This window comes from Desarmillaria tabescens (assembly GCF_030435595.1).
Source record: "Desarmillaria tabescens strain CCBAS 213 chromosome Unknown EV420scaffold_3, whole genome shotgun sequence".
In the NCBI taxonomy this organism is placed as follows: domain Eukaryota; kingdom Fungi; phylum Basidiomycota; class Agaricomycetes; order Agaricales; family Physalacriaceae; genus Desarmillaria; species Desarmillaria tabescens.
Genome location: NW_026848302.1, coordinates 10,043 through 33,226, shown reverse-complemented (window position 1 = coordinate 33,226; position 23,184 = coordinate 10,043). Strand labels below are relative to the sequence as shown.

The 23,184-nt window shown below is 47.1% G+C and overlaps 8 protein-coding genes across 8 annotated transcripts; 4 read left to right on the top strand and 4 right to left on the bottom strand.

The window, feature by feature from the left end:
- Positions 1–542: 542 nt before the first annotated feature.
- EV420DRAFT_1617071 (aryl-alcohol dehydrogenase) lies at positions 543–2,302 on the top strand (the record flags this gene model as incomplete). The annotated part of the gene is made up of 14 exons (XM_060475192.1): positions 543–576; positions 628–751; positions 797–833; positions 879–968; positions 1,022–1,120; positions 1,177–1,243; positions 1,291–1,328; positions 1,384–1,459; positions 1,573–1,673; positions 1,720–1,820; positions 1,874–1,924; positions 1,975–2,048; positions 2,103–2,159; positions 2,217–2,302. 14 exons carry the CDS (start codon positions 543–545, stop codon positions 2,300–2,302), a joined length of 1,035 nt encoding a protein of 344 aa, XP_060337304.1.
- Positions 2,303–2,346: 44 nt separating this feature from the next.
- On the bottom strand, positions 2,347–3,106 carry EV420DRAFT_642986 (uncharacterized protein). Its single transcript, XM_060482895.1, has 4 exons — positions 2,984–3,106; positions 2,807–2,922; positions 2,626–2,755; positions 2,347–2,566 (listed from the first exon to the last, which is right to left on the bottom strand). The coding sequence occupies exons 1-4, from the start codon at positions 3,045–3,047 to the stop codon at positions 2,508–2,510; spliced, it is 369 nt and encodes a 122-aa protein (XP_060337303.1). The 5' UTR covers positions 3,048–3,106; the 3' UTR covers positions 2,347–2,507.
- A 220-nt stretch (positions 3,107–3,326) lies between these two features.
- On the bottom strand, positions 3,327–6,949 carry EV420DRAFT_1758651 (uncharacterized protein). Its single transcript, XM_060480555.1, has 15 exons — positions 6,656–6,949; positions 6,466–6,598; positions 6,274–6,413; positions 6,081–6,222; positions 5,785–6,027; positions 5,544–5,729; positions 5,453–5,490; positions 5,330–5,397; positions 5,200–5,276; positions 5,127–5,141; positions 5,005–5,076; positions 4,507–4,949; positions 4,246–4,451; positions 3,782–4,195; positions 3,327–3,728 (listed from the first exon to the last, which is right to left on the bottom strand). Exons 2-15 carry the CDS (start codon positions 6,595–6,597, stop codon positions 3,529–3,531), a joined length of 2,376 nt encoding a protein of 791 aa, XP_060337302.1. The 5' UTR covers position 6,598; positions 6,656–6,949; the 3' UTR covers positions 3,327–3,528.
- A 1,108-nt stretch (positions 6,950–8,057) lies between these two features.
- Positions 8,058–9,476, top strand: EV420DRAFT_642752 (uncharacterized protein). Its single transcript, XM_060482894.1, has 10 exons — positions 8,058–8,236; positions 8,293–8,311; positions 8,374–8,476; positions 8,524–8,575; positions 8,629–8,705; positions 8,758–8,850; positions 8,901–9,001; positions 9,051–9,173; positions 9,281–9,309; positions 9,360–9,476. Exons 1-10 carry the CDS (start codon positions 8,099–8,101, stop codon positions 9,435–9,437), a joined length of 813 nt encoding a protein of 270 aa, XP_060337301.1. The 5' UTR covers positions 8,058–8,098; the 3' UTR covers positions 9,438–9,476.
- Positions 9,477–11,540: 2,064 nt separating this feature from the next.
- Positions 11,541–12,067, bottom strand: EV420DRAFT_642706 (uncharacterized protein). Its single transcript, XM_060482893.1, has one exon. The coding sequence runs from the start codon at positions 11,972–11,974 to the stop codon at positions 11,606–11,608; it is 369 nt and encodes a 122-aa protein (XP_060337300.1). The 5' UTR covers positions 11,975–12,067; the 3' UTR covers positions 11,541–11,605.
- A 1,636-nt stretch (positions 12,068–13,703) lies between these two features.
- EV420DRAFT_1758649 (uncharacterized protein) lies at positions 13,704–14,984 on the top strand. The gene is made up of 3 exons (XM_060480554.1): positions 13,704–13,906; positions 13,966–14,682; positions 14,740–14,984. Exons 2-3 carry the CDS (start codon positions 13,974–13,976, stop codon positions 14,931–14,933), a joined length of 903 nt encoding a protein of 300 aa, XP_060337299.1. The 5' UTR covers positions 13,704–13,906; positions 13,966–13,973; the 3' UTR covers positions 14,934–14,984.
- A 783-nt stretch (positions 14,985–15,767) lies between these two features.
- Positions 15,768–18,818, top strand: EV420DRAFT_642525 (Dynamin central region-domain-containing protein). Its single transcript, XM_060482892.1, has 11 exons — positions 15,768–15,896; positions 15,947–15,978; positions 16,032–16,072; positions 16,123–16,432; positions 16,483–16,562; positions 16,613–16,955; positions 17,006–17,131; positions 17,188–17,550; positions 17,603–17,815; positions 17,873–18,379; positions 18,433–18,818. Exons 1-11 carry the CDS (start codon positions 15,839–15,841, stop codon positions 18,754–18,756), a joined length of 2,397 nt encoding a protein of 798 aa, XP_060337298.1. The 5' UTR covers positions 15,768–15,838; the 3' UTR covers positions 18,757–18,818.
- Positions 18,819–19,156: 338 nt separating this feature from the next.
- Positions 19,157–22,262, bottom strand: EV420DRAFT_1635750 (P-loop containing nucleoside triphosphate hydrolase protein; the record flags this gene model as incomplete). The annotated part of the gene is made up of 20 exons (XM_060476487.1): positions 19,157–19,468; positions 19,529–19,552; positions 19,609–19,632; positions 19,696–19,743; positions 19,809–19,934; positions 19,986–20,307; positions 20,376–20,573; positions 20,640–20,687; positions 20,760–20,837; positions 20,889–20,934; positions 20,990–21,003; positions 21,062–21,187; positions 21,248–21,352; positions 21,419–21,474; positions 21,531–21,571; positions 21,632–21,800; positions 21,874–21,895; positions 21,953–22,001; positions 22,058–22,133; positions 22,197–22,262. 20 exons carry the CDS (start codon positions 22,260–22,262, stop codon positions 19,157–19,159), a joined length of 1,950 nt encoding a protein of 649 aa, XP_060337297.1.
- Positions 22,263–23,184: the final 922 nt, after the last annotated feature.

Below are 23,184 nucleotides of genomic sequence, written 5' to 3'. Positions count from 1 at the left end.
GAATACTTAGTATTCAGATTAAACTGAAGTGCTGAAAATCGAAAGAAACTGAAAATATGATGTAAGAGAGCGCCTGACATTACCGTCGCCAACGGTATCTAGATTATCTCGTCCTTGCCGTGACGCGTGTCGTGTTCCGAGGCTTTGAAATTAAATTGCGCGCCCCTGTTGCCGGGATAATACTCGTCACCTGCCGCATCCGGTCACACGGTTGCCACGCGTACTTGATACTTATCTCTCCAATCTCTCGATCTCAATCCTTTGCCAGGCCCTGAGTGTTTTACATCAAAAGCGATACTGTACTCTTGGCGCTATATCCTTCACAGGAAGGAAACTTCTGCATAACTGCACTACGAAACGCAATGTACGAAGCATCAACCAGCAGAACGAGGCGCTATTCTTGTCTGTTTCTTCTATCTTCTCGGTGCGGTTTTCGCAATACAACCGAGCATCGGCCCGTCGGCGGATGGATAATATTTAAGTTGGATTCTGCGTGAATGTGTAAGCCAACTACTTCTCAGTTCTCACCGTTGACCACCGCCATGTCTCAGGCTTCTGCTACTAGTATGCAATACGGTAAGCACCATCTTGCCTTGTCCTGCAGCACACGTCTTACTTTGTGACTAGTGCGCCTCGGACAGTCTGGTTTGAAAGTGTCCAAGATCATCTTAGGATGCATGACCTACGGCAGTCCTGAATGGCAAAAGTGGGTTCTGGGAAAGGAGGAAGGTATTACGCATATCAAGGCTGCGTAAGTCGTCTCTCGATCCAGGCGCGCCTCTCTAATATAGCTTAGGTACGACGCTGGAATCAATGCTTTCGATACTGCGAACGTGAGTTTATTCTCCTCTGTTGGAACCGGCTGACCAATACTGCAGGTGTATTCCAACGGGTTATCTGAAATCATTCTGGGAGAGGCTATCAAGAAATACAACTTCCCTCGCGACAAGATCGTCGTCTTGACCAAGGTATGCATCCTGGATTCTACTCCATGATAAGACATTCATCGCACTATATTCAGGTGTTCGGCGTCGTCGGCAATGAACCTTCCACTCATCTCTTTGGGGATCCCATATCCGACTCTTTAGGTTATGTTAACCAGCGTGGGCTAAGCCGCAAGGTTCGTTATCAGTTTTCTTCACCGTTGATCTGCTTCTCACTCTATCGTATCGCTAGCACATCTTCGATTCCGTTAAGCATAGTCTAAAAAGACTACAGCTCGACTATATCGATGTCCTTCAGTGTATGTTCAACGCGGTTTTTATGTTCGTTCACTCATTTTGTTGGCAGGTCATAGATTTGACTACAATACTCCCATCTCTGAGACGGTAATATTCTTTCTTTGTCTCATTCGTGAATAGGAATGTGAATTCACTTTCTTAGATGAGAGCCTTACACGATGTCGTCCAGGCGGGCTATGTTCGTTACATCGGAATGTCATCATGCTATGCCTATCAATGTACGCACTCCTCCCGTTTATCTAAAGAGTTGACTAACTCCGACCTAGTCCACGCCATGCAAAGTAAGACCATCGTCAAGTGTCGCTTCACAACTAACCAATACACGACGAAGACTATGCAATCCAAAATAACCTGACGCCCTTCATCTCCATGCAGAACCACTACAATCTCATCTACCGAGAGGAAGAAAGGGAGATGTTCCCCACCTTGAAGGTACTGATTCACCAATCCCGTTTGATTTTCTCCCAACGCGTTTTAGATGTTCGGCGTGGGTGCCATCCCATGGTCCCCCCTCGGCCGAGGAAAATTAGGAAGGCCGTTCACCAAGGAAAGCGATACAGTACGGGGAGAGACTGATCCGTTGAGCCTTTATTTCTTATCATCGTGGACCTTCACTTACCCATCGAATGCAGACTCCTCTCACGATACAAAGGAAACCAGGCTGCTGAAGCCATTATTAATAGGTATGGCTAATGTCGGGGCGGAAGAATACTCAAATCATTGATTGTCGTAGAGTCGAAGAGCTCGCAAAGAAGAAAGGACTGACCATGGCCCAGCTGTCGATCGCGTGGATCCTCAGCAAGGAAGGTGAGCTCGCTCCCTGTTTTCACTGTTGCGCCCCGTGGACCATATCCTTTTCAGGTGTCACCGCACCGATTGTTGGGACGACTTCGCTTGATAATTTGAAGGAGCTCATTGGTGAGATTCGCTTGCATGATTCTTGAAACGAGTACCAGCGTAATAACATCTTATTAGCCGCGACGAACGTTGAGCTTACAGCGGAGGATGTCAAGTTTTTGGAGGAAGAGTACAAACCGGTGGTGATTTCGGGTCATTCTTAGTGGGGATTACGAAAATCTGTCGAGCAGAAAGGTATCGTTGTAAAATTGTTACTTGATCGATTGGATAAACAAATATACATTGTAGCCGCTGCATTCACATTGTGTTCAAGCAAGTACTCTGAAGTAAACAACAAACTAGCTCTTTGAATTTTCCTACGCAAATTATCAAGGATCGGGCATACAACTGAGCGATGGAAGAGTCCATCTAACCGACCGTCTGTTTTTCCACGGACACTCCCATCAGCATGCATGAGATTACATACACTAGGCGTTTCACTTGATCAGACAAAGAGGCGCTAGGTGAACGTAAAACCAGTGCTCACAATCTGCAGCGGTTTGTGCGGGTTCCTTGATATCCTTTTGGGATGCCCCGACAAGACAGATCAAGCATTTAGCATACGCCTTTCCGCTATCGTTGGAACACAAACAGTTCACGTCGGAAAGAGTACAGGCCTGGCAACAACCATCAGAAGGAGAGAAGGGAGGAATCATGACAGTACGAACACCAAGTGTATCCACTATCGTGCACTGATCCTGGCATATTGTCAACTCAGATGAGTCTTCGCCGTCAAGTGGAAGCTGAAGGGCACGTCGAATCGGAGGTACAATAGAGGAGAGGCCTAAACATCATACGACTTAACTTGAGATGATAGCATTTTGGGGACTTCAGAAGAGACTCACCTCCGTGAACCATCAAGAGAACCGAGAATGCACACAGAAGGGAACGACTGCCAGTGGCGAACATTGTGGGCGAGTGATACAGAATAATAGGGCAAATACCACTACCTTATGTATGTTTTGAATGTAAGGCTAAGGCTATGCGCGTATAACGGAAGGCTTACGGTAAGCACTGGGTATGACGGCCGTCACATCAAGGGAAACAGCCCCAGTAACCAGCTAGGACGATCAAATTTTTCGGGACATCAAGATGAATACATTTTGGCGGGAAGAAACTGCTACCTTGAAGCACTGGATAGATGGCGAACTAAATTGATATCAAATATATATAGTACTATGATATTTGCTTCTGAGTTCGAGCCATGCTATTCACTGGCAGCGCTTATCGTTAAAAGTGAGGTGCGGTGAGAAGGAAACTGACCATAGCCCGCACTACGTGTGCATTACCTACCTAGTACACCATCCACTACGCTACGGTACCAGACAAATGTCGGGCCTCACTGATATAGTCGCGTCTGGCTGCTGTTGTGGTATATAACATGTTTCCTCTATACTTTCATAAACAGATGCATGACCAAGGACAGAGTAACAATAATAAGTGCAATGAGTACTAGAATGAGCCGATTCTGACTCATGCGAGAGGCCGACGGCTCTTTCTCCGCTCGTATATGAGTAACTGGGGTAACGTCCACAGCATCCTTGCGATCACGAACGGTAACTGGCAATTCAGTTTCGTCAATCTCGTAGCCTGTGCGCTTTTTTAGCAGAGCGCGAACTCAGAATGCTAATTCTTCAACTTACCAGGAAAGTGTTCAATATTTGAATCCTCGAAGATCTCCAGACGAGGAAGATCAAAATATTCACATACATCTGCACCCTCGAGGGCGGGATCGAATCCGCACATGGTGTTTATTTCAACGATTGTCGAAAATACCTTTTCCGGTATGGAGTACATACGTGGATTAGCCCCGAAGCTGACTTGAATTCCGAAAAGAGCTTCCACCTCCTCGACCGATATCTCATTAGATACACTCGAGTGACAAAACCAATGAATGACAGGCCAGGAGATTACGTTGGATTGTGAATCAAGACGGGGTTCACAGATTGTTAACGAGAGAGCAAATGTATATTCGCTGTCTGCCATAAACGTGTCCTGTAACTGGAAGGGATCGTAACATGGCGTTATCTGAAGGTCAAAGTACACAGCTAGACACACTGGACATTGGTCAGTATATTGCCCAGTTTCTCTATTATGCTATACCAACCTTCGACGCATTTTATGTCATGCATCCTACAATCAATGCCCCTTATGTTCTGAGAAAAGGACAATGACAGTCGCGAAGCTTGTGCAAGCCATGAGGACATCATCTGCTGTGTTTTCGTATAATATTCGGGGGTCCGGAAGTCCCGGGGGGTTATGTGAAGAGAATGCTTTTGGTTGACAGACAAGTTATGAATGGTAAATGATCCACTGACGGGTGAAGGGGTCAACAGAGAGTACAAATGAATATTCATGTCAATCGCACCTGCACGTAGAGAAGGGCATTGAATGACCATTCCATGCTACTGCCCATTCAGTCGGCTCAACTAGTATCTTGCCGACCGCCATACAGGGAAAGATCATTTCGGACTCTGCCTGTAGTACAAGTCCTCGGCTGCAGGGATATCGAATTCCAGGCGGGTGTGAAAACGTATACTCAACGCCTATGAGATGATAAAAAGCATCGTAAATCTCTATGAGATAGCTTTTATCCAAACTTGTACGGCGCATCAGCGAGTTCCAATCTCTGATCGAATTAGTGTGTGATGCGTCTGGAGTTATCTGGCGTGGGCGCAATGTCACTGCAGACTGCGCTTCGAGGTGTTGAGCTATATTCACACTAAAGGCATTAAGAAAATAGGAATACGAGAGCTCTGTCAACACGATTCGGCCTCTTTCATTGATATACATATCGCGAGGGTCAGTATCCTTTGAAGCATTGGCTGTTAGTTGGTGCATGCATTTTGTCAAGGCAATCGCTCACAACCACATCGTTGGTCCAGCCCACGGGAGATGTACCACTGCGGTAAAACTTACTGAGGTAAGCTGAGGTCGACTAATTCAACTATTCAAGATTGATATGTAGAGAGTCGAGAAATGCGGCACCTCCAGGTCATTGAACTATAGAAAGGCACTTAATTTGAGTAGCATTACAGCAGTATATTTCGGAGAAACGCACCAATTGAAAATGGAAGTACAACGACTGAGTCGCAGTCAAGGATGCAACGTAGTTGCGCATCGACTTTCGTGTGGTACCTCCAGACAGGCATAAGCTTAGAAATTCAGAATAAATTAATGGTTATCATTACCGTGAAATATAATCGCAGTAAAGTCCGGAGACCTGCATACACCAAAGACCTGGGCAATATTTTGGTGTCTGGACCATAAGATCAGTACTGCATGAACGCCGTCACAAGATATTGCTAGCGTACTTAAGTTTTATCAGCCTATCCAAGTCTATATGGAATTGCTGGAAGACGTGTCAGCACTGCTAGGAGATCAGACAGGGCGGTCATAACTCACTCTCATGACATCTTGTTCGTTGTTGTGTGTGCATGTATATACACGGACAATTTTAGGCACGTTACTGTTATCAACGTCAGCGCTATAATCAGAAAACGCAACCATCTTGTTGGATAGGTATGGGTGCCAGCCTGAAGGAATAAGGAGATCTCTCAAATAGATGTCCCCTGGAAGGACATCTCGAATCTGCGATCATGCAACGATCAATCAATAGATCCCCCACATAAGAAGAATCAAGTACAAATCCTTTATACGAGCCCCGTTCCTTCAACATCTGGACGTCAGCACTAAGCTTGTCGGTTTTCTTGCTTTGTAAAACACCCCATGTGTGTATCTCTCCGTATATACTGTCTGCGTGCTTGTCGATATCAGACATGGTATGCCTTTGCGACATCTCGATGACACTAGTAAGAGCATCTGTACTGGCCTTTAATCCATCTTTGATATCTGAAATAACGATACGCGAGTCGATGGCTGTTCGAATCTATCAACCAATTAAGATAAGCATATATAGTTAAGGTCCAAGCCAAGACGCACCAGAAAGTCTTCCCTGATCGCGCGCACGCGTTCCTGATAACCACTGACAGTGTCGGATACTTTATTTGTCTTCAAGAAACGCTTGAACCCACAGGACTTGTGCCGAGTGCTGCTCAAATCGACAAGCAAGTTCGTCAAGTATCTAAAATATTTCTCATCAAGGGGGGGCTTCATGATTCGTTTCCGCACTTACACTTGAAGCTCTGCACAAACATCATGGAAACGAAGAGCGCTACTTTCGCCGTGTTCCTTAACGGTATTCTGAACCGTCTCTATAGTCTTCCCTATACTCTCTGCTAAAACTCGTAGATCTTTATCATTCTTATCGGCTTTCTGCAATTCTTGTTTAAGACGATGAAACGCCGTGCGTGAGTTTGCCACATACCTGGATAGTTTCCAGTATGAGTACAACACACCCACAAAGACCTTTGATGTACAGAAATGGTGCCATTTCCCCGGCGGTCGCGGCAACCTTAGCGATATCAACCCGAGTCTCCAGACTAGACGAGCGAGTCATGCTAGATGAGCGTTCATTATCAAGTTGATCTCAAAGCAAAAGCAATAGAGAAGATCACCTTCTTAGGAGGAGGGTAGAATAGCAGGTAGGTGGGCAGTATTACAGGGCGACGGTGTTGAGAGGCAAGCACCGAAAAGGGTAATAAAATATCCTTTCCACGGGTAGCTATTTCTGCATTCCATACAGCATTTTACAGCGGCACGCATAGCATTGATGTCCAAACCGTGTCGGCTCCCAGAACGTCGTTTCCATCGCCATAATCGTCCTGACCAGGGTACCAGTAGACTATTGTGATGTGTTGTGAAGAGTTGAGGTGGTTGAAGAGAAGTCACGTCGGCCCGATCACCGGCGGACTGCCACTGATTTCCTACTATCATCATGGACGCGACCTCCTCCCGTTTTCTAGGGTATTAGTCCTCGCCTCTTCTCTTCATCATCTATTCATATCACCCAGACCGGTGTCACTGTTCTTGGGAAGCGGAAGAAGCGCAAAACAATGGCTTGGTTTTTGGGCATCAGATTCAGGCGCGTTCTTAGTAGGATGTTCATACCGTAAAGCTGACCGTTTCTTCCGAAGATATTTCTTTTGCATCTAGATTTCTGTCAATGAGGTGGCTACTAGACTCCCGATATTGAATACCGTCTTCCTACAGCTTGAGGTTCCCTTCGCTCAGGCTCAATTGGAGAATGTTTCGATCCAGCGGCAATACGAAAGCGAAGTCTCGAGAGGGATATGTGGGCAGGGTGCTGTTCAATTTTCTTCAATGTAGCCTTTGTCGGCGGTGGTCTGTGTGCTAGTTGTGTGCTGGTGTTTGGGGAGCCGTTTCAGTGCGTCTTTTTATCGCCATGAAAATGAGCTAAGCCCTGATTGCTTTCCTTAGGAAGGATACGATCATGAATAATGCTCAACGTGAACTCCGTACCGGCAAAGGGAGCTTCTTGCCTTGAACAACCCGACTGTCCACCGAGCGGAGTACCCCGGATTTACAGGCGTCGTCAACTACTTACTAGTCATTGGTTATGCAAGCCTGCTTTTTGAAGTCTTTCCCCTTCTACACTTGGTGGTACCGGCTAACATTCTGACCATGCGATATGACGACTAACAGCATGTGTCTGGGTCAAGTCGTAACTAGCCATCACATGTGACGCGCCGGGACAGTGGTTCCCTCGATACGGCTTCCCCTCCTGATCACCGCAACCTTAGAATTCTTTTCTTGTTTGGCTATGCTCTTCCTGGGAACATCGACAAGGCTTTCGAGTTTCAAAGACACACACGTAATGTCCGACCCGAGGTATTTTTCCGGATCCGATATATAAATCCGGTTTTCCATCTACGACTCAAGAAACACTACGACCAGCCTCTTCCTTAAAGCTATGAGATCGGAGTTGCTGCATTTTAACTTGTCTTCGGGGTATGTCTTTTAGGTCTTTGCGCTCGAATTGGGATTGCTTGACAGGAATATGAAGAGTCCTTCTGGTCATTTCGTGGTTGAACACGTTGATGTACACATCGCAGGTCGCTTTGAGTATCTACTACTTATGTCGCTTCACGATGACAAAGTGGCTGCGCTACTGGATACTGGCATCGTTAGCCATTGACGGAGCTTGTTCGATTGCGGTTCTCGTCCACACCTACGAAGTGCATCCTCTCATGCCCTTGATATATCCCGCGCTAAATTCTAATATAATTTCCAGTATCTGGTTAACACTGCTGGTTCGTCCTTGTAATACCTTCGCTTTCACACACCCACCGCTCGATCAATATCGGATATCCAGGTATAGACGACGTAGCCGCATGGACTATACCGATTATAGTCTTGCTCACATACGCCTCCGCCTCAATTACACAAGCATTTTTCTGTTATCGGTGTTGGACAATGTGCGTCCCTCCCGGGTCTCTTTCATCTCATTCTTAGGTTCGCCTAGCTCCAGGAATAAATGGATTGTTGGATGCATCATGTCTATCATTACAATAAACGTGAGTCCTTCTCTTAGCTTACACGACATATGCTTTGCAAACAGTGGATGTAGATGCTTTTCACTTTGTTTTTTGAAATCTATATTTCCCTCTATCCGAAGGAACTGACGCTGGCATTACCGTTGACGATGCAAGTTTGTACACTCTTGGTTCATTCCTGCCAAAAACTAACACAATACAAGCTCCGCAACACGTGCAGCAACAGACATGATTATCACGGGCTCCTTAGTTTGGATATGTTGGCACATAGAGTCACCGTACGCAACTACAAGAAAGTGGGCGTTTTGAGTCCCGAAGAGTCTGTTTTTGAAAGTAATGGTTATAGAATATTACGTCGTGTCATGGTACAAGCCTTGGCTTGCGGCTTCACAACGGCCATTTCAACAACACTCCTGACTATCTTTCTTCTTCTCACTGTCTTGGATGGTGCGTATGCTTCACCGCTTAGTCTTCATTGTTAATTGTCATGAAATAGCACACTATTCCCTCCTCGTTACACTCGGACGCATTTACAGCCTCAGTGTTTTGTTACATCTCATTGTGTTGAAAGGTATGCATCGTAATGATCCGTGCACAATGTGGATAGACGGGAACACCGGTATCAATGGACCTGCAGTCCTGGATTCGATTTGTGAGTCTATCGCTATGTGGTTTTCAGGGAGGGACTGATGGAATTGACTGTTGTAGTGCTTACGAATACGTCAGGTACTGAGACGAGCAATACACAGTTAACGGTATGGCACAACCCTTTTGTTTATGATTGAATCTGACTTGATTTTGTTAGCCTAGTGAAACTAGCCATCACTACCCAACGCATCTTCAATCGAGGACTTTAGCGAACGATCAAAATTCTACAGTTTAATGTTACTTATATCAGCTCACCGGTCAGAAAGGACCGCATTGAGTATCCACACCATCATACTGAACCACCATACGATGTTCAGTGTTCCACGCCTATATCCCATCGTACACTGCATAGTTTACGCCTCACATAACTTCTACATACATAATTATTTGGCGTGAATATCCGGCTGCCGTTAATACACTTTCGGAGCCGCGGACCATCTGGAAACCCGTACCACTTGTGAGTGCAGGAATACCAGATTTTCATAACGGGATGGATCGTTATTACAGCGCAAAGTACGTTTCGTGTTCTCGATACCTGACGGAAACCTAGACGCTTCTGCTCCCTGAGTTCATACATGATTTCTTCACTCATTCGACCGAATTTGCCGATAGTAGTCCACTTACGATGTGGAATTATCTTCATTGACCTCAGAGCCATAGCTGATAAGAGCTAGCATGGGGCCTGTTATCTGCTACGGACTTGACGATCGCGAGGTGAGTCCTTGCTGACCGGATCCAAAATTAAGTTGCTCTTGATGAGGGCAAACTGCTATGGAACATCGAAGTGGGAGTGTGGCGCATCGGTGCCAGCCAGGATGACAGTGGGTGTTTCGGAGCAGGTTCTGTTGAGATACCGGACGATGGCTGCTGACTCCGAGATGAAGGCGCCAGTAGAGACATCATGAGAAAGGGGAAGAGTATAGTGGAGTGTTACTTTCGTAGCGGTGCCTTGCACACCAAATTTTTTGTACACGGGGGAACCCAACCTATTCAGTAAGGTTCTGGAAGACTCTTATAGTTGAGTAGTCACAGACGAGTCTAGCACCGTGAGGAGCCGGGAGACATGACTCGTTCTGGGTCATAGTATGAATTTGTGTCAATCGGACGCTGTATTTATCGATATGGCCAATTGTCTTGCCAGAGATACCCGATTCTGGCGAGTCTGTGGTTGACGCCTCTTTCTCACGAGTGTTATTCAGGAGATGTGGTGCGAAAGACATGATGTCCAAGCCATCTCAGCTGATAAAAAATCATTATTGTCGACCAGACCAGGGGACCAGTAGACTATTATAATGTGATATGAAAAGTTGTGTGCGGTTGAAGAGAGTCACCTCGGCCCGATCACCCGCAGACTGTTGGCTCTTTCCTACTATCATCATGGCCGTGACCTCCTCCCGTTTTCTACGGTATTAGTCCTCATCTATTCCTTCTTTTGATATTTAACTAGTATTACTATTCATCATCCATATCTATCACCCAGACCAGTCTCTCTGGTCTTGGGAAGCGGAAGAACTGCAAAACAGTTGTTTGGTTTTTGGGCATCAAGTTAGTAGGACGTGATACCGTGAAACTGACCGTTTCTTCTGAAGATATTTCTTCGGCATTTGTATTTCTGCCAGCGAGATGGCCGCTAGACCCCGGTGTTGCATACCGTCTTCCCACAGCTTGAGGTTTCCTTCACTCAACTGGAGAATATTTCGATCTAGCGGCAATAAGAAAGCGAAGGCTCGAGAGGGATATGTGGGCAGAGTGCTGTTCACTTTTCTGTCGACGTAGCCTTTGTCGGCGGTGGCCTATGTGCTAGTTGTGTGCTGGTGTTTGGGGAGCCGTTTCAGTGCGTCCTTTTATCGCCATGAAAATGAGCCAAACCCCAATTGCTATCCTCAGGAAGGATACAGCCATGAATAGTGCTCAACGTGAACACTCAAACGCTCTTCGTTGGTCGACAGTTACTGCTGCCTTCCCTCATATGGCCCCATAGAATCTACATCATCGTATGTCCTTGAATCCACTCATTGATGCCCAACAATCGCCACCTTCAGCTTCTACGACACTCCCTCCGCACCATTGCCACCAACCCTGTCCACGGGATAAGCCCCCTTGCCCTCAATTCATTATCTCCAGGAAGGATTTTGGTCATTGCGTGAGCGCTGTCCATATGGGAATTACCACTGACCAATCTATCGGTCACTTCCCGTCCTATCAATTCTCTCTACGTTATCGGCTTCGGCTCTCAAATTGTGAGCTCCTGCCACACGAGGCAAAGACTATGAGCCCCCAGCCCCCGGCTTTTGCAATCATTGGGAAGCGGGCCTGTAACAGTGCCTATCTGGAACTACGGAACTTGGTTACCTCCATACAGTCGTTTTAAAAAACTGTATGAGTGGAGGTGGGTACCGCACTCTACCTACATCCATACCGACAGTACGGGGATTGGCCATGGTCACGGGAAGCTACTGGTAAACGTCTGCTCCCGGTATCCGTTGCATTTATATGGAGTACACTCAGGAAGATGTATTTGAGTTGCCGTACGCAAAATTTATAGTGGGGATGGGAGTCGAAGGTGGACCCAATCTTCATGCCGCGGTAGATTTGTTCTGATACGATTCTAGCGCTTTGGGTGACCGTGGCTGTGATATCGTCCTCAGCCGGAGATTGAAAAATGTAGCAGAGCCATTGACAACGGCAGAAGACACAGATGCACAATGAAAACAACAAGGTTATGGCATGGTGTAGGTTTATGAGACTCTGTCTATAGCCAAATAGTTGCATATGCTAATCTGATCCGCGGCTAGTCCCTCCAATACCGTGACATTGGACCCGGAAGTATATACTAACAACAGCCGCCTACCTAACAAAACCCTTTTGGACTTCATTCGCTCATGCTTCGAGAACAAGCAATGCCGTGTTCCACGAATTTCGCCTAATGTTTTAGGAACACCATCAATACCACCGGAGTATGCCATCTGTAGAAGTGAGAAACTGGCCTGCTCTTCCCTTTCTTGTGATGCTCCGGATCTCAGTTCGCATGGATAAGTCCGGACATGAGTGCTGGACGTGCATCAGCGATGCTCTCGCATTCTTTAGAGCTGATTTCCCCCTTTTTGCTGCATCTTCTTGTCGAGATGAACTTCTTTATGTGGCCTATAAAACGGCCATCGAAACTCTCACCGTTTCATTCCATCGTTGTCAAGTGGTCATCTCCGAATGTCGTGAATCTACCTCATAGAAGCGTCCGCTTATAGTGAATACTTACGTGTCGGCCTCTGTTTCTGCACATTTCCCGACACCGGCGCTTTCCCGGTCTAACCGGATCTCCCATCTCATCTCTCGTCATCCCACGGACTAGATTCTTCGTGTTTCGCCACCCCCACAACATACCCCGCAGCCGACGGTGTGCTGGTTCGCACGCGAACCTGATCTCTTCTCCATGCATTCTTTGTTCCGGATCGATGCATTTCTCCGGTTTCTCAATTCATGTATTCCACGCCACTGACATTCCAATCTCCTCGTGAGTGCTGCCCTACTTGGGATACAACGGGTATCGAGATTTAACGTGAAGGAGCTCTGGATAACTATGGTAGTTATTCTTCTCGTTTGGATCCGGACATAATTATGATGAGTTCGCAGTTATGGCATTACCCCACGTCCGTTGTCCTTCCCCTTTTGACCTATCATTGATATTCATTCTGTAACGGAGCATATCTTGTTCTCTTCTGCTGTACAAGAAAGTGTATGGCATTAATGGGCGGTTCGCAGCGTTTCGTTAACGGATAGGGCATCGGCATTGTCGATGGAAGCTCGGGCGCGCGAATGTTCTTCGGCAAGATTGAGGAGATTTTGATGCGAATATACTATCAATCAATATGAAAGATATGATGAGAACACGTGAGCGTCAAGCCCACCTACAATAGCACATGGTTACCAAATGATCAAGAAAGCGCCGAGAAAAGATTTTTCGAACCATAGTTTTGAATGAACGTTATTCGTTAGAAGCCTAAGGGTCGAGATAAGCAGACGTTTGACACGCCGTGTGCAGTAGAGAGCGTTGACATGTGAAAATAGATGGCTAGGCACCGGCCGTGATGTGAAGAAAATGCCAGAGAAAACTGCTCGCTCGGAATACTAGCAGATAAACGCATCGTGAATTATCATCGTCCAACAGTTTGACTTTGTATAGACGATCGATAGAGTAGTATGTCAGAAATTCTTCACATGTGAGTTGTCATCTCGTACAATTTCACATAGAAAAAGACTCCCGATAGGTTCAAGCGTTTGCCATGCATGAAGCAGGATATGTCCAGAAACCAGGCCCTACAGTTGCTAACGAGGACTGAGACCGGAAGATAAAGACGAGATGACAGCTTTCAGAGTGATTCTCTGACCGTCAGAGAGCCCATTCAGTGAATAAAAGCTCGGACGCTGCATTCAGCTTCGCAGTCATATGCTGTCATACACTAGCCAAAGGGAAAGTAGAGCCCCTATCAACGGAAGCATTTCTCAGCTTAGTCAGCATCGTGCATTTCTTTTTCTCTCGACCACGGTACCAACGCCAGCATCAACCACGGTGAACCAGAGTGCTCTCTTTTGGCTCGTTTGCTTCAGGCGCCAAAGAAACATTCTTATAGCAGACCCCAAACTACGTGTTGCTGGATTGTAACCTTTGCAAGAGAACCACAAATCGTGTTGGTTGGAGGATCATCTGTTCGTTTTCGGTCGCGTTTTGAAGTGCCCATGATACTGACTGTGCAGTTCCATTTCAGCGTACGGAATGATTTTACGGATATCTTCTTTGTCGTTGAGAACTAGCCTCAGTCCTGGATACCCAGTGACATTCCGTCGTACATTCGCCACCCCCCTTTCGCTCAGACGTGACTTTCGAACATGCCCAGATATCTCGACACTGAACGCCGCTAATTTGTCACGGAATGACCTTTGCGATTTCTCAAATATGATTTCAGTCAGCACCCCGGAAGAGCTCTCTTCTCCAAGACAGCTCAGGTATTTGCGGGTTGGCGCAACTAATCTTCCCTTTCCTAAATCCTGTAAAGGGTTTCTCTACTATTGGACACATCCCGATCTTCCTGTTGCTCTTGGCAGTATTCGCTTCCGTATCATTCCCGAGGGCGATCCGTCCTTATTTAGTGCGGGGAAAGACCTACTCCTGCCCAACGGTATGCCATGGTCGATTCCCCTACACCAATTAGTAGTGTGGAAAGGGAACATGCTGCGACTGCTTTTAAAAGACAAGCTCGTTGACCAAAGTTTAATCAGCTCGGAATATATACGTGTGTTTGTGGAGCTACGCTTGAAGAAGGATTCGACACTTCTGCGGTCTCCGGAAGAATCATTTCCCATAAGCCTTCCCCAAGACTCGTTACACCTGCATCTATTATCCGAAGATCACCAAGCTCAAAAGGTGGCTTTCTTCTTCAAACCTATGGTCGAATTTCAGGAACTTGTCAAGCCTGGACAACAAGGTCAGTATTCTTGTTATGATATAATGATATTATATTGATTCTTTTTTACCGTGTAAGTCTATGCTCATGCCCGTCTTGAGGTTATACGCCCTAAGGGCAACCGTCTCGCGTTGGGTCTTCGCATTTCGAATGTCCTTTTACGGGGTGTCCAGGTTGACAGGGAGTTCCCGCTAATCGAGTGCAAGGCAGTGAAGGGTCGTTCCGCTCTCCAGTCTTGGTTTCCAAATATATACGAAATACCTGAAAATTAGAATTTTGCCAGTTGAAAGATCAGGATTTGAGCCATGAGCCCGGTCTCGTTCATTATCAAAAATGCTCACTCTGGTTGCTGTTTCAGGCCCGCATATCCAAAGACAGGGACTAGGAGGCAAACCAAGAACCGATGGACAGCTATTTCTCTATATCTCGCCCCATTGCCACCTGATCCTGACGATATCTCCATCCAAACATCTGGAAGTAACGCGTAAATGGGCTGAACTCTTCCTATCCATTATTTGTCATTTCCGCGCCGAAAAAAATCTGCCGACGCTTAGCATCATGAGGATACTATAGAGCTACCGTTCATGGGAGGTTATTTAACTCAATTCTAATTAAGGTATGAAGGAGGCGCAGGTAAATATTTGAGCAGTACTTCTGAATGGCCGCAAGACCAGTGCATCCAGCACTGCAGCAAGGAAAAATTGTGGCGTTGAAATCGTTGGTGTTCTCCTTCTTGGTCTATGTCAATCCCCCTTCCCTAACATGAAAGAGGGAGAGCAGGTTTTCCCCTGTAACATGTACCTCTCGAACACCCTCTGATGCTGCAACTGGGGAGGTACAGATGGTCGATGTTTCATCCATTCCTCTCGGTGCTGGATAATCAAATTTTACCCACCCAGAGGAAAGCGTAACATTTGCTCTCTTTCAGGCTTATCATTGTCTATTCATGTGCGTAAGACATACTTGGAAACAAATGCATCCATCTGCCGCTAAGAGAAAGAATAAATACGCCGAGGACGCGTGTTGAGAAGGCACCTAAAAATAGTATGATTACGTAATCGATGATTTGAATCAAACATGCGCAAAGGATGCAGCCGTAGCGACGCGACGCGCGCAAAAAATCTTGCCTTTCCTCCCACACTGACTCTCTGTCTCCGTCCATCCGCGCCATCCCATCATGGATTCCGACCTCATAAAGTTGGTTAACAAGCTCCAGGATACCTTCAGTAATCTTGGTCAGTTCTTTCACATTCTGGAGATCTTCAAAAATTGAAATGATCCTTAGGAGGGGAACTGGATATGCCGCAGCTCGTTGTAGTGCGTATATATTTTCATTGTTCCTTTTCGCTTTCCTGAAAATATTTTTAAAGGTGGGTAGTCAGTCGGCAGGCAAATCCAGTGTTCTGGAGACGTACGAAGTTCTCAGTTTCTTTACAACTGTCCAACTCATGGTTCTTTTAGCATTGTCGGTCGTGATTTCCTTCCCCGTGGTCAGGGAATCGTAACAAGACGACCGCTCGTCCTTCAACTTATACATACCCCGATACCGTCCGAGCCGTCACCCAACAACCCGCCGTATACCGAATGGGCCCAATTCCTTCACGTCGATAAGCGATTCACCGACTTTAACGAAATACGAAAAGAGATTGAGCAGGAAACCTTTCGTGTTGCTGGTCAGAACAAGGGTGTCAGTAAACTACCCATCTCGCTGAGGATTTACAGTCCGGATGTTCTCGACTTGACATTGGTGGATTTGCCTGGGTTGACAAAGGTGCGTGAAGAGAACTTCATTCTACTTCCTCTGTCTCAATGGATGCCCAGATTCCGGTCGGGGACCAGCCCAGCGATATTGAACGTCAAATCCGTAACCTCGTTGTGGATTATATCTCTAATCCGAACAGGTATGTAATCGCTTATGCTACTTAAATTGCTTCATCTCATCGTCCGGTAGTGTTATACTGTCGGTGTCAGCAGCCAATGTCGATCTGGCTAACTCAGAATCTCTCAAACTTGCACGGACAGTCGACCCACAAGGCCGTCGCACCATCGGCATTCTAACGAAACTCGACCTCATGGATGCGGGAACAAACGCGCTCGACATCCTCACTGGCCGCGTGTATCCCCTCAAACTTGGCTTCATCGGTGTTGTGAATCGGAGTCAGCAAGATATCAACGCTGAGAAATCCATGAAGGACGCTTTGGATAGCGAAACAGAGTATTTCCGTAACCATCCTGCCTACCGCAATATTGCTCACAAGAATGGTACCAAATACCTAGCCAAAACACTGAATCAGGTGCGTGCTTTTTATACACGTGGGAAGGAACGAGGCTGAAGGCTAGACAGGTCCTGTTGAACCATATCAGGGAGAAGCTTCCTGACATGAAGGCGAGGCTCAACACACTCATGGGACAAGCTCAGCAGGAACTCAACTCGTTTGGCGATGCCGCCGTTTTTGGGGACAAGAATCAGGTGCGTTGACTGCGCCCTCTGCTCATTATTAGTATTAACGTCACCTGTGTTCATAGCAAGGATCGTTGATATTGCGACTCATGACCCAGTTTGCGAGAGACTTCGTCTCATCGATTGACGGCACCAATATTGACATCTCCACAAAGGAATTATCCGGCGGTGCACGCATATATTACATCTTCAACGACATCTTTGGCCATGCGTTGAGCTCAATTGAACCTACACAGAACCTGGATGATCAAGACATTCGAACAGCTATCCGCAACTCCACTGGTCCACGGCCAAGTCTCTTCGTTCCCGAAGTTGCTTTTGATCTTCTCGTGAAACCTCAAATCAAACTACTAGAAGCTCCTAGTCTTCGGTGTGTGGAGCTGGTATACGAGGAGCTGGTGAAGATATGTCATAATTGTACTAGCGTGGTATGCAATCAGTCGTGTTTTATCATTCATGGTCTTATCGTTACCCTCGCAGGAGTTGCAACGATTCCCGCGTCTTCATGCGCAGTTGATAGAGGTGGTATCGGAGCTGCTAAGAGAGCGTCTGAGTCCGACATCAGAATATACACAAAGCCTCATTGCTATCCAAGCAGCCTACATCAATACGAACCACCCGGCATTCGTTAATGGGACGATATACGCAAACCCACAACCCACACAATACCCGAGACCATCAATTCCTCCACGGGCAAGTACAATTACAATGATGCCATGCCGCGTCGTTCTGATGTAGGTTCTCTATTAGCCCTCGTCCGCCGAGCCTATAAATGGTGTCGCTTCTTCGGCAGACGATGAAGACGAGACCTCATCTGAAGATACAAACAGCACCACTAGTGGAACCCATGGTGCTCGCAGTGATGGTCGCTCCGTGTCAAACACCATCCATGACCGCTCACGAACTACTCCCACATTACCTACCGCCACTGCCAACTCTTCCACACCCACTCTCAACAAAAAGACCCCATCTATTTTGCGCAACCAGCCTCATCGGCCGCACTCCGTCTCTGGCTCAGGCTCATCATCCTCAGCCAGGGAAACCTTCCTCAATTATTTCTTTGGCCAAAACGGACCTGGGCCTGTGTCTGGAGTGGGGCCACAGGAACGGCCAGGCAGTAATACCATTGTCCCTGTCGGACGGGATACATCGGGTGCGGATCCTGCCATCTCATCTGGTTTGATGGCTGGACGTCGTAATCTGGATGGGAACAATGCCGCGTACGACATGAAGAGTCTCGGGAAACATATAGAAGCCGTGAGTGAAACAAGGTGCTGCCCTTTTCCGTTGGTAACGCCTTACATGTCTAGATCTCTTCGGAACCGAATCATCTTTCTGCACGAGAAGAGATGGAAACTTCGCTTATCCGGTCTCTCATCACCTCGTACTTTGAGATTGTCAGACAGAGCATCCTTGACTTGGTGCCTAAGGCAATCATGCATTTCCTTGTGAATCACACATCGCAGCAGGTGCAAAACCGGCTCGTTGCGTCACTGTACAAACCGGAGCTGTTTGCGGATATGCTTAATGAAGACGAGAGTCTCGTTGCTGAGCGGACGAGGGTGAAGGCTCTGTTGGATGCATACAAGGAGGCGTTTAAGACACTTTCGGATGTTAACATGAAATCGATATGAATCTACATGACTTGGTCTTATTAACGTTACATCGTGCTTTGTTGTCCCATTCATACACACTATACATAGTCCTGCTATGCATAAAATAATACATACGTCTCATGCTGTTGATGCGTTGATGGCTCATAACGCCATATTCGTCCCTTCCGTGAATAACCGACATAATAGTCCAATAGACGCTTTTAAGACGCCTCTTGAATGAATTCTAATTGCAAGCCAAAAACATGAGGACAGGGTAGCAAACGTGAGACCACTAAGGTGTATATGGAATGAAATGAGATCGTAGCAGTGAGCAGTGAGTGACATGAGCTGGAGCAGGGAGACCTTTCGGGCCGGAACAAAGACAAGAGAGTGACAATCAGACGGAGGCTGTAAATAAAGTGAGATGAGATGGGCCGCATCACGTTGATGCTGCCGGCTCTGCGGCGACATCAGTAGTCTCAGTGGTCGACTGACCCTTCACCGCGACCCACTTTTCCTTCTTCTTCTCGTTCTCCGTGGATGCATCCTCCTCTTCAGACGTCACACTTTCTTCAGTATCCGCGTCCACACCTGTAGTGTTCTCAGACTCGGACGATGATGAGGAGGAATCACTGGTGGACTCGGTAGTGGTCGCGGTAGACTCAGTGCTTGCAGTAGGTTCACTCTTCACGACTACCTCTGCTCGCAGGGCTTTCTTGGCCTTTGCTCGCGCTTCTTTCCTTTCGAGTTTCTAGTAGAAGGGCGTTGTAAGCATATGGAACGAAGCGGATGCAAATAGAAGAAAACACACCTCTTTAGTTTCCTTCTCTTCCTTCTGAATAACGAATCTTTATAAGAATCAAACCAAGAGCAAAGAAAATGTACACCGACCTCCTTTGCTTCCTTTTCCTCCTTCTAAATTACACAAAAATGCATTCATCAGCATTGAACGGGGATGAACGTCCGAAAAAGGCGTACCTCTTTCTGTGCCTTTTCTTCGGCCTCCTTCTTTTCCTTGGCCTCACGCTATAATGAAAATCCACGTCAATAATCCAAATCCCATGACTCGATCTAGGGGAAATGAAAAAAACCTCGGCTTTCTCCTTCTTCAGCTTTTCACGTGTCTCGCGTTCTTGAATGACCCATTCTGCGACTTCTTCGACACACTCGCGAGGACGCGTCTTGTTCTTCAGCAAGTACCCTTGTAGGGCCGCGACCTTTGGAAACGTTAACACAAGTGTCCGGTACAGATACACAAGAAGACTTACACTCATCTCATCCTCCGGAATAGCCTCGGCAAACCGCTTAGCCAACTCTGAAATCTCGTCCTCGCTTAGCAGAGGGATCTGATGCGTAAACTTGCGCTTCGAACCCGGAAGGTTCTTCTGCGAAGAGTCGGACGCGGTAGTCGCTGCAGCCGGGGGCGTGGACGAGTTGACAGATGAAGGCTTGAAAGGGAAGAAACACTTGAAGATACCCTCCGCCTGCCATTTAGTGGCGTGCGTGAAGTTGACCCACACATCCATCCGGCCCGGTCGGCTCAGGGCAGGGTCGAGGCGTTCGATGTGGTTTGTCGTTGCAAACAATAGACTGTTAGGGTAAAAAGGGACTGTATAAGCGGGACAGCCGGATCTAGGGATGCAAAAGTACAAGCTCACCGACCCTCGGCGGCGGCGACACCGTCGAGACTGTTCAAGAGCCCACTAAGACTGAGAGTCGACCCATCGTTGTTAGTGTTGTTGCTGTCGGAGGTTCCGGAAGTGGTCGTCGTTGTTGTGGGTGCTCCGGTGGAATTTGAGTCTCGGCTCACGGAGCGGGTGAACGCCGCGTCGAGATCTTCCAAGAGGAGTATGCATCTATACAATCGGGGTTGATGTCAGAAGAGAGATGGGAATGGGGTATGTTTTCGGAGACCGACAAACCTTGATGGCACGTGTCCCATCAGTGTCGTTAAAGTGTTGTCGCTCATTCTAAGAAGCACGGGTTAGAAATGATATATGATGACACGGCACATTGTAAAGGGCGGGATGTAGGGTACGTACCCCTTTGATGACAGCGAAACGACGTAGATGTCTAGCCCTAGTTCTCCAGCGAGAGAGTGGATAAGGGAGGTTTTGCCGCTGTAAGATGAATTCATTAATTAATACCAGTAGCATATGAAAGCAACGCACCTTCCCGGTACACCATGAAGAAGGTACCCACGTCGAAAAGGGATTCCTATTCTAAGTTTAGCGTCATCGAATTCCTTCTCCCATCATCAAATTGATATTACCTCTCTCGGCGTACCTGGGAAAAGAAAAGTATTCAGACCTGTAGAATTCATTGGGGGTATATGAGAACACACCATTCTTCCGAACACAGAAAGTCTTTGCAATCAGCGAGAAGCATATCTTTGACACCTGGTTGGAGAACGATGGAACTCATTGGACGCTTTTGTCGAGCGCCGTTCCAACGCCAACAAGGATAGGATCTGTTATTGAAGTCAGACATCAGAAATGTCACCTCCAAGAGGGAGGAAACATAGACTTACGTATCAGCAAGGAATATATGGACACGGTGTTCGGCATCCTTTTCATACTCCCGCTTTGCCTCGAGGACTAGCTTCTTGAGAATGTCGTTATTTCGTGCTACGACACTGTTGGAGGAAGTGTTTGAGTTTGATGGAACGACAAGATCGGAGACAAGACCAAGTAATATTTACCTGATCTTGAGGGATGATCCGTGGCCGTAATCGGGATAGCGCTTGGTTCTAGTTATCTGAGCCGTAGGGTAGAAAATTAGCCGCCGCGTAAATTAGTTAAGGGACAACGTACCCTCAGCCAGTGACCACGGTAATAAATGGTATGTGTCGTGTCTAGGGTCGAGTACGTGGCGACATCAGTCAAGGAAAGGAAGGGCCGAAAAGAATACATACCAATACTTGGCATGAAAGCCACCTTGCGTTTCCGTCGACCATGAACAAGCGCGTCATCCTCTTCCTCATCTTCTTCGTCAAGGTCACCAGTCGTAGACTGCGTGAGGCCATTCCGACCCGAGGAACGTGTCGTGATTTCAAACTCTCGGCTCCGGCCCCAAGCGGGTTGCTGTAAAAAAGAGGAGTCAGCGCTTAGCCCCAACCCCAACTCCCCCTTCCCCTCCCTTCCGACGGCAACGTACCTTGGATAACCAGTGCATCAGCCTAGGAACGACCAAGGTAAGAATAGACTCGCTAATAGCTCAATAGAAGTTGTCATACCAATCATACGGGTAATCTTCCTGGCTAAAGTGCGCTGTAAGGAAGAAAGCTGTAGAGGACTCAAATAAGTAAAGCAAGTATATAGGGTCCGAGGCCGTCACATACAATCCACAAAGCCATTCCAAGCCGATACCGACGCTCTCCGTGCTGTCTCGACGGTTCCCCCGATGACGACAAGTTTCTGTTGTTGGTGGCGCGGTCAGCGACGACGACCCTAAGCAGGTATGAAGAGACTAGAACGCACAAGTGTGTCCTGGATGGCGCCAGTGTTCATGCCCAAAGGCGACAGAATGCTTTTTATGGCATCCATTGGCAGTGAAAAGAAGGGGGATGGAGGGGAAACAAATGGAAGTGGGACGCGTCGGTCTTATATGGGCTGTGGTGAGGTGCCTCGTGTTAGAAAACAGGGTCGATGCAGTGCCTTTCTGGGTAAGATTCCAATCTAATCCCCGACTGCGCCCTTTTTCGCCTTTTTATTCCCCTTTTCTTTTACGTCCAATGGCACGCAAATTGGATGGCATGCTCAAGAGATATTATTACTTAGTAGTAGCAGCAATAGTAGTACTGAACGAGGCTCATTTTTCGCTCTCGGGAGGTACAGCCCCGCGGCGGCAATTTGGGCGGCTGCGAATGGCAGGTAACAATGACTCACGCCATGCAGTGACTTTTTTTGAATGATACTTACACTCTTTGCCGCAGTGACATGAAAACAACACGACATTGCCTGCGTAAATTGTCGGCCGATCCAATTATGTATCCTTTTACACGTGTATGATATACTTGCAGGCTCAGCCAATTTTCAATCGCCAGGCCTCTAAGCGTATGTGAAAATAGTCTTTCTTTGTCGAATCTTTCGCTGAATTTCAGAGATGTGAGTGTATGTCGCAGCCCAAGCGCTAATTATTGCGATTGCCGGTCAGACAATTAACCCAATCCTCTCGTGTTCCAATCACGCCGCAAGATTGATTCTGGCTTCTTACTCGACCTACGATCAGTATCCGAGCGTTCGGTTTTCGGGACTAGTAGGGGCCTCTGTGGCGGCTTTTTTACTCCTTTCCGGTTACAGCATGCGCTTGCTTACCATTACTTACCCGCGCCGGATATGAATGTTTGCAAGTGGAGGGCGAGGCAAGGCATAATCTGCTGTAGCCTACACAAATTAACCACGAATGGTAGTATATGAATCGTAGATCAGCGTAGTCCCTGTGATTCAGAATCAAGGGTACGGCAAG

Excerpts from the sequence above, each read along its gene's own strand:
- EV420DRAFT_1758651 (XM_060480555.1), bottom strand. The coding sequence starts at position 6,597 with ATGACTCGCTCGTCTAGTCTGGAGACTCGGGTTGATATCGCTAAGGTT. Across the intron at positions 6,414-6,465 it reads TCATACTGGAAACTATCCAG|AAAGCCGATAAGAATGATAA; the intron begins GTATGTGGCAAA and ends CAAGAATTGCAG. Across the intron at positions 4,452-4,506 it reads ATGCCCTTCTCTACGTGCAG|TGGATCATTTACCATTCATA; the intron begins GTGCGATTGACA and ends TTCACCCGTCAG.
- EV420DRAFT_642986 (XM_060482895.1), bottom strand. The coding sequence starts at position 3,047 with ATGTTCGCCACTGGCAGTCGTTCCCTTCTGTGTGCATTCTCGGTTCTC. Across the intron at positions 2,923-2,983 it reads TCTCTTGATGGTTCACGGAG|GCCTCTCCTCTATTGTACCT; the intron begins GTGAGTCTCTTC and ends TATGATGTTTAG. Across the intron at positions 2,756-2,806 it reads CGATAGTGGATACACTTGGT|GCCTGTACTCTTTCCGACGT; the intron begins GTTCGTACTGTC and ends GGTTGTTGCCAG.
- EV420DRAFT_642525 (XM_060482892.1), top strand. The coding sequence starts at position 15,839 with ATGGATTCCGACCTCATAAAGTTGGTTAACAAGCTCCAGGATACCTTC. Across the intron at positions 16,433-16,482 it reads ATTTGCCTGGGTTGACAAAG|ATTCCGGTCGGGGACCAGCC; the intron begins GTGCGTGAAGAG and ends ATGGATGCCCAG. Across the intron at positions 18,380-18,432 it reads TCGGGAAACATATAGAAGCC|ATCTCTTCGGAACCGAATCA; the intron begins GTGAGTGAAACA and ends TTACATGTCTAG.
- EV420DRAFT_642706 (XM_060482893.1), bottom strand. The coding sequence starts at position 11,974 with ATGCAACTATTTGGCTATAGACAGAGTCTCATAAACCTACACCATGCC.
- EV420DRAFT_642752 (XM_060482894.1), top strand. The coding sequence starts at position 8,099 with ATGTACACATCGCAGGTCGCTTTGAGTATCTACTACTTATGTCGCTTC. Across the intron at positions 8,477-8,523 it reads TGTTATCGGTGTTGGACAAT|CTCCAGGAATAAATGGATTG; the intron begins GTGCGTCCCTCC and ends AGGTTCGCCTAG. Across the intron at positions 8,576-8,628 it reads TGTCTATCATTACAATAAAC|ATGCTTTTCACTTTGTTTTT; the intron begins GTGAGTCCTTCT and ends CAGTGGATGTAG.
- EV420DRAFT_1758649 (XM_060480554.1), top strand. The coding sequence starts at position 13,974 with ATGATTTTACGGATATCTTCTTTGTCGTTGAGAACTAGCCTCAGTCCT. Across the intron at positions 14,683-14,739 it reads TGTCAAGCCTGGACAACAAG|TCTATGCTCATGCCCGTCTT; the intron begins GTCAGTATTCTT and ends TTACCGTGTAAG.